This window comes from Lepidochelys kempii, chromosome 3, assembly GCF_965140285.1.
Source record: "Lepidochelys kempii isolate rLepKem1 chromosome 3, rLepKem1.hap1, whole genome shotgun sequence".
NCBI classification, from domain to species: Eukaryota; Metazoa; Chordata; order Testudines; family Cheloniidae; genus Lepidochelys; species Lepidochelys kempii.
In genome coordinates, this window is record NC_136382.1 from 196,522,541 (window position 1) to 196,530,916 (window position 8,376).

Here is an 8,376-nt window from a genome sequence, read left to right on the forward strand (position 1 = left end):
CCTAAGAGCTACTGCAATACAAATAAATAATCCATTTTCTTTGGTATATAACTGTTCATTTCCAACTTTAACTTCTATAAAGCTAGAGCCCTAATCATGCAAACACATACAAGAGTAACTCTACATATAAGTAGATCATCACAGGGTTACTCCTGTGATTCAAGTTACTCACCTATCGATGCCTCAATCCTGCAGGCATTTGGGCTAATCTAATCCAACACTAAACCCAAGCAATTGTTAAATTTACCAGCCCAGGCTCATGGCTGCTCCCCCATATTGATAACAATGACAGAGAAAAATAATTTTACTTGCCTATCTAAACATAGTTAATAGCCACAGATAAAAAATTTTCAGGACTATAATTAAAGGTAATAACCATAAAATGAGTTGCATAAAATGAGATTGCACACAAAAGCACCTGATGATTGCAAAAGCAATCTATTAAGACTACATTGTCAGATGTCCCAATTACAAATAAACACAAGAGGGAAAAGTATTCTTGTCTTCCAAGTCATCTGCAGCTACCTCATACTTTAGTGGGCATGCTCTGTTTAAACAGTTGTCTGAGGTCAGACTGGGGTGAGATTAAAAAGTGAATGACTGTTCACAGGAGTGGTCAATGTAGAAAATGAGTGACGCAATATGAAAGTCACAGTAAGGGTTTGGAGTTTCAGAGAAAACTAAGTTTTGAAGGTTAACTGGCAGAGATCTTATTTTATTAAAATTCTTTAGTTATGATACAGCAAAAAGCTCACCCCCAAATACCTCCTGCATGCATGAGTGGCCTTTTATCGTGTAAATTAGTAAAGTGGTTGAAAGGTGGAGAGTCCCAACTCAAGGCGTATTTATCCCTAATTCCTAGTATATTTTTAATCTTTGTTGTTTTCATTTGTGATCCTTTTCAGCAACCCCCAAATGTAACTATTGCATGTAATGACAGTTATTTTAACTGCCAGGAAACCTTGTATGTGCTACAGACCAAAAAAGTAGTTTAGACATTGACACTTGCCTAAACCTTAGTGATAAATTAGGCAAAAATAGTAAACAATAGGTTTTATTACCCTGCCAAAAATCAGAATAAAGACACACACTCATTTAGGAAATAGTTTGGACTAAAATTCCAGTCCAATCTCAACACTAACTACTTTTTATATTGGAAAGCCTGTCACTAGTGCCTGTTTGTTTAGTTTTTTAAGGGTTCACAATTCAGCCAAAAAAGAGAATGTTTACAGTGGCTTGGAACTTGGCATACAATGTCCCAGGAGGAAACCATGGTTCAAGAAACTTGTTGTGGCTAATATCTACTTTTAAGAATCTTTTAAATCCGTTTGGTGTTATGAATTTAGATGATTGCTTGTTCAGATTATGCACAGTGAAGGCTGTCCATCAGGGTGGATTTGATTTAAATCACTAGTCAGGAAGACTAGATTTAATCATGAATTTCTACATAAAAGTGCATTCTTGTTGGTTGTTGTAAGCTTAATACATATTCTTCACAACTCAGAGAAAAATGAGATAGATAAGACCCAAACTGGGTCTCTTTTACAGCCTGCTGCTATTATTGGTTTTCCCTTCTAGTGAGAGAATGGTATAGTAGATCTCAAATCAATGAAGGCTACACTCCGAAAGACCTCAAGACTCCTGGAATATGCTGCTCAATTTCACTTTTGTTTCTACTGCCTGTCCCTCCCTTCTCACATTTATCTCCAGACTTCTTCTCCTTGTCCAGATCTATTCCACCCCCAACAATCTTCTATTCATTAAACTTTTTGAAACTTTGCACTTTTAGAGAGGTAAGGGATTGACTCTGTGTACACTAATTTGCAGAGGGACAATAGGGTTGAGGTCTGTTATTTCTCACCTCTATATATTTATTTTAAAACATTTTTGCTCTTAACAAGCATGTTATCTCTGGAGACACAAATCCACAGTTTGAGAACTGCAAAACTAAGCATCTCTGATGGTATCTTCTAGACTTAGCACTGAGTCTCATTGGGTAGATAGAAAAATTAACCTAAATAATCTATACAGAAGCCCCTGGAACCCCATAAGATTGGGTCCCTAATCCATGAACTACTGGAACTCATTTACAAAACTTTTCTTAAACATTACGTGAATATATTGTCTCATATTATAGAATTAGAATTTGTAATCCCTATTCCATTATGAAATATCTTTGAGCTATAATGTATCTTTCTTTAGATATGCTTTTTGAGGAAAAAACCTTTTATCAAAAAAATCCAATTTAAATTAAAAGAAATCAGATTTTTTTTCCACCCTGCTGTCCATGTGAATTAAGTAAAGAACAACTAAACCTCAAAAGCACTCTCAGGAGTTCAGGGCACTCTCTCTCACAGGATGAGATTTTAATAATGTGCATTCTCTAATATAGTAAAATAACCTTGTATTAGTTCATTCCATTTTTTTAAAAGCCTTCCGTATCCACCCACTCCTCACAACCATCGTCTTTGATTTTCTTTTTTATATTGCTAAAAATAACATGTGTTTTAAGGATGTAAGCGAACATTCCATGCATTATAAGATATATGAAGCCATTCTGCTCAGGCTAATACTCTATGTTCACGAGCTAAGAAGCAGTTTTGCTATTAACATATAGCCAGTTTAGATTTTAAGCTTAAACACAAAGATTTCTAAGCCTAGTGCTGATATTATCATAGTGAAAAAAAATTTGACATTAGCAGCGCAGACTAAATTTCCAAGTGTTTTAATATTGATTTAAACAGCAGAAAAAAAATTTTTTTAAATAAGAATTTGTTTAGATTGTCAAATTCTAGGCAAATAGTTTTTAAAACCTGTTTATAGAATTAGAGAGGTTTCTAAAGTTATCAGTTTCATAAATGATACCACTTTTCTACAAGATGGCCATTTCCAGCAGTAGGCTGAGAAACGTCAATTGTAATTTTAACACACTTTTTAAAAAAAAGTATGAGTGGCATCTTAGAGACTAATCAATTTATTTGAGCATAAGCTTTAGTGAGCTGTAGCTTACGAAAGCTTATGCTCAAATAAACTGGTTAGTCTCTAAGGTGCCACTAGTACTCCTTTTCTTTTTGCAAATACAGACTAACACCGCTGCTACTCTGAAACCTTTTAAAAAGAGATACATTTTGCAGTTTATTAATGGTGAAAAGTGGCTTATCACAGTAATTCTCAGACTGCTGACTTGAGGAAAATGACTAGGTTTCCCCCTTTAATTCACCACATTCTGCTGGGATGTCACAGGGTGACTGCAAACAGTAGATGCATTTACATAGTAAGTGTTCTGCAATGCCTAGGCACACATGCAGAGTTAATAAGACTTGTTTTCAAAGCCAATTTTTTTACTCAGTCTTCTGTACAACACATTTATACATACATACAGAAGACAGGGTTATCACTATTACCTTTACTATAGGAGGCTTATTTTGTTGACAGGCCTGAATTTGCTATGTACTTAAAGCACAGACATGCGATCTGTTTTTATTTTCAAAAATCTTCTTAAGAATCAGTTCAAAGGAGGAAAAAATGCAACAGCAATGCCAAGTAATTTCGCCTCCTGAAGTGACCTCTCCTGATCTAGCCTTGTTTCGCAATAAATGAATCTGAAACTGACAGACCACGTATCCGCACAGAGCGAGGAGACGGCCAGAGCCTACCCGAACCTCCCAAAAGGGAGAACAGACACACAAGCTCAATAAATAAATGAAGGGGAGACATTTGAGCATTGCGATACTCCTCCGTGGAGCTCAGATCTCGTCTGTTATTCACTACAGATACAGCGGCAGCTGCCTCAACTCGGTTTGACTGTCGCTGCAGTAAAACGGAAAAGAAACATACACAGATAAGCGAGCCCAGCCAGGACATATTGGCCGGCTCCAATCGTCAAATTTAGCAACCACCAAAATCTTGCAAAGGGTAACTCTACAACCGATCAAACTGACACGTCCAAGCCCCCACCAACTATGCTGCCAGGACTACAGGGAGCTATTGAAAAAATAAATCAGCCAACATGCAGAGCTGAAGCTGCTCAGAAAAATAAAAACACACCCACTTACCTTGTGCAAGTGACATTTTTTCCGTTCTTTAATAAAATTAATATTTTCCTTTTATAAATAGAGAATTTACCAAAATTACACTATCAACGCCAGGAGAGGCAATTTTCCCCGTCGCCCCCTCGTGTAGAAGACGTTTCCCTGTCTGGTTTAGTCAACCAGTTATACAGTATCAATAATTTAAAAAGGTATTTAATCACTCCCTTGGGGGAAGAAAACTCCCACCAGAGAAGCCGCCCACACACTCAAAAAGAAAATTAATAAAGGAACTGGGGGGGGGGATTTTTCCTCCGCTCGGTTCCTCCCAGCTTCTTCCTACACTTGTCCCCTGCAATATATGGCTCTTAGTCTTGGAAAACTGCTTAAAGGTAAACGCACAAGAATTTAAATTTCATCAATGAGAGAGGCGGATCTAAAAGCCTCTCCGCTTCAGCACCCCGCCCCCCGGGGGCAGGACTGCAGCAGGAATGGGGCGGCCGCTGGCTCAGGCTGTTGCTTTCGCACTGCCCCCGCCCCCGCCCCCCGGGGACTCACTACAGCCTCCTTCCAATAGCAGGTTCCCCAGAAAACCCCCAGCAAACAGCAGCAGCTGCTCCTGAGTCCACCAAGGAACCCGCCCCGCCCCTTCCCGTTCAACCAACCCCCCACCCCACCCCACCCCAGGTTAGCGAGAGGGCTCCTTCCATGTACTAGCCGGATTCCCCGCCTGTCCCCACACCCCCGCTATGCTGCTGTGTGGGGCTGCTAGTGGCTGATGGGTCTGTCGCTCCTTCCCAGCCCATAGTTTCAGTGAAACCGGAGAGGGCGGCGGCTGGGCCCGGCCTTTCCTTTGCCCTAAAGGGCGGGGGCTCACGTATCACACTTGGCTTGGCCCATGCACCTCCTCAGCTGTCCCCCCACAGCCCCTCGCTGCAGGGGGAGAACAGTGGGGTGGCTTCCTCAGGCAGGCCCCCTTCCTGCCAGCTTCCTGGGGGGGGGCAGACAGAGGCAGGGCTGGGTCCCCACAGCTAGGAAGAGAAGAGAAGAGAAGGAAAGGGGTGGGGGGGGGTAGCCGCAGCCCCTCCCCCCCAGCTGTGGGGGGAAGGAGAAGCGTGCCTGGCCCCTGGCCCGCCTTAACACGCCCCGCCCAGGTCTGTACGGCTCCCGCTAACTCCACCTCCCCAGCCCGGCAGGGAGGAGCGCGCTGCGGCTAGGGCCACACCCGGAGACCGCAGCGCGGCGGCGGCGGGCTGGGGGAGGCAGCCGGGGACACGCTCGGGGCAGCCTCTCCCGGCTCCCCCGACACGGGCGATGGGGACGGACCCTCCCCCACCAGGATTACGTCACGTGTCTCCCGCCCGGCTAGCCCCCCCCCCAGCCGTGCCGCGGGCTCCCAGCGCGGCGCCCCCGACAGCGACCCAGGCGCCGGGGCGAGGTGCAGCAGCCCCGAAGCCAGCCCGAGATACGCACCTCGTTGCGGCACAGCCGCGCGGGGTGGGGGCTAACGCTCAGCCTAGGGCGGCTCCCTGAGGGGTGTATTGCACAAGAGGGGTTCTCGCTCCCGGGTGGGGGGAGGGGGGCGTCACGCACTCACTTCGCTCCGGGCGCCGCCGCCAAGCGGAAGTGCCGCCTCCGGGTCCGGCCCAGGCAGGCCACAGGCCGCGTCGGCCGCCAATCAGCGCGCGGGGCGATGGCGGGTGCCCGCCGCCGCGCGCGCGGGGGGGTGGGTGCACGAGCTGCCGCTGTACCTGGCAGGAGCTGGTGTGTCCCGCCGCGAGCGAGGGGCCCCGGCGCAGCCAGCGCGAGCCGGATTGTGCGTCTCACGCGCCAGCGACTGGAGCCGGCGGGGCTGGGGTGGGAGAGGCAGGACAGGGCGAAACACCGGCTGGGGGAGGCGGGGGGTTGAGAAGCGGGTGTCGCACGAGCCATCCCCGCCACGGCTCGTGCATTGAGGAGGGCCAGCAAGGGCCGCACCTGGGCGTGTGCGGGGGGGGTCACGGCCGCAGTCACTGAGCCAGATTCATTAATGGGGGCTCGTGGCAACAATGAGGGATAGGGTAGCAAGTGGTGACAGTTCACAGGGGCGGAGTAAATGATCCCATGAGTATCAACAAAGTTCTCTGTAGCCTCCTGTTTCAAGATTTAACATTTCTAATGTAAGTAATTTATAGGCATTAACAGCCCACCATCCGGGTTGCCCCATATGCAAGTTTCTTGGGTATTGCATTTGTCATAAATATAAAGGGAAGGGTAACAACCTTCCTGTTTACAGTGCTATAAAAATCCCTCCTGGCCAGAGGCCCAATATCCTTTTACCTGTAAAGGGTTAAGAAGTTCAGGTAACCTGGCTGGCACCTGACCAAAAGGAACAATAAGGGGACAAGATACTTTCAAATCGGGGGGGGGGGGGGCGTAGGGCTTTTATCTGTCTGTTCTGTGTGCTTGCTGGAGAGAGATCAAGAAAGCAAGCAATCCAATTCCATTAGAATTAGTAAGTACCAGCAAGGAAATGCTTTAGTTTACTTTTTTTGGGCTTGTGATTTTCTCTGTGCTGAGAGGAAGGTGTATGCCTGGTTTTCTTTTTGTAATTTTAAAGTTTTTTAATCCTCTGTGTTTTAAATCTGATTGCCCTGTGAGATTAGCTTCCCTTCTAATTTTACAGAGGTGCTTCTTTTACCTTTTCTCTTTCTAATAAAGTTCTGTTTCTTTTAAGAGCCTGACTGATTTCTCTATTGTCCTAAGACCCAGGGGTTTGGGTCTGTGATCACTTTGTAACCAATTGGTTAGGATATTATTCTCAAGCCTCCCCAGGAAATGGGGTGTAAGGGCTTGGGGGGATATTTTGGGGGAATAGGAACTCCAAGTGATCCTTTCCCTGATTCTTTGTTAAATCGCTTGGTAGTGGCAGTGTACCCTCCAAGGGCAAAGAGTTTGTGCGTTGGGGAAGTTTTACCGTAAGCTGGTAGAAATAAGCTTGGGGGGGTCTTTCATGCAGGTCCCCACATCTGTACCCTAGAGTTCAGAGTGGGGAGGGAACCCTGACAGCATTGCTCTATCCCCAGCTTGCATCACTGTGTGAGATGTTGCTTTTGCAAATCATAATTGCGTTGCAACAGAGCATCACCATCTTTCAATGGGATCTTTGCCCGAGGAAGGGTTCCATATTGGAGCCAGAGTTTGTATGACTTGAGAGTGAATGCATCGATGCAATAAATGAATATTCATATTGACGAATGCTATATGTAGGACCAAGTCTGATGACTTTTGAGGTGTCATATGGGATCACTAAGAGTTTGAGAAGTTTTGGTCCAACAAGGTAAACCACCTGGAGTTATCCTGGACAACCACACCATTAGTTAGCCATAACTCTGTATTCTGAATGATTTATCAACTTAGTTCAACAAAAAAATTAGGTGTATAGGAATAGCTTTATCTGTAGCTTTATCTATATTATGTATCATCACTGGAGGAATTTACGTCATCTGCAAAAGAATGAACTAAAGGGACCTATTGTTACACGGGCAGGGGAGTAGCGGGTTTTTTATCTAATGTGATAAAGTCCTGTGCTGTTCCCACATTGCTGCTTATGTAGGACCTGTCTAGTAATAGTTCTTGTCTGGAGTGTCTAGATCATCTTCACCACACAATGTTTCATAGCACCCTTTGGGTAGTCATTCTGCCAATTAGTGGTAGAATATACGTGTGCTTGGCGGTACTAAAACTTGTTCCAACCAATATCTCCCTTTGTAATGGCATATGCAGGAGACTTTATCAAAGGTTTAGTAGAATAATTAACTTGCATCTATCATTGATAAAGATCTTGGGGCCAAAACCGTGGCTCTTGGTTATTATCTGTAATAAAGGTAACATAATAGAGCATATGCTTTCCATGGCAGAGGAAGTCTATATTTTAACCATCTCTCCACTCTTACAAAATAATTCAACTATATTGGATATGTATATAAATAATTGAGACTACTAGCTCTTATTTTTCTGATATCTGCAGTTTAAAGGAAGAAACATCTGCCTGCAAGTACACTACCAATCAACTATTTCATTACAAATCTGGTGTCAGAGTAACAGCCGTGTTAGTCTGTATTCGCAAAAAGAAAAGGAGTACTTGTGGCACCTTAGAGACTAACAAATTTATATGAGCATAAGCTTTCGTGAGCTACAGCTCACTTCATCGATGAAGTGAGCTGTAGCTCACGAAAGCTTATGCTCAAATAAATTTGTTAGTCTCTAAGGTGCCATAAGTACTCCTTTCTTTTTACAAAGCTGGTGCTTTCTCACTTTTATAAAATGATGAATCTTGAAACTCAGGTTACAGAAAATTTAATACAAG

At 44.4% G+C, this 8,376-nt stretch overlaps 1 protein-coding gene across 3 annotated transcripts in view; it reads right to left on the reverse strand.

Annotated features, from left to right (window-relative positions):
* Positions 1–5,713, reverse strand: part of UGP2 (UDP-glucose pyrophosphorylase 2) — a 40,410-nt gene extending 34,697 nt beyond the window's left edge. The window contains exon 1 of one of the 3 annotated variants that reach the window (XM_073339527.2): positions 5,626–5,713. Coding sequence is in view for 1 of the 3 variants with exons in the window: in XM_073339524.2 (XP_073195625.1) it covers positions 4,056–4,071 (16 nt within the window). In the remaining 2 variants the exon portion in view is untranslated. The other 2 variants (XM_073339525.2, XM_073339524.2) reach the window with 2 other exon arrangements.
* Positions 5,714–8,376: the final 2,663 nt, after the last annotated feature.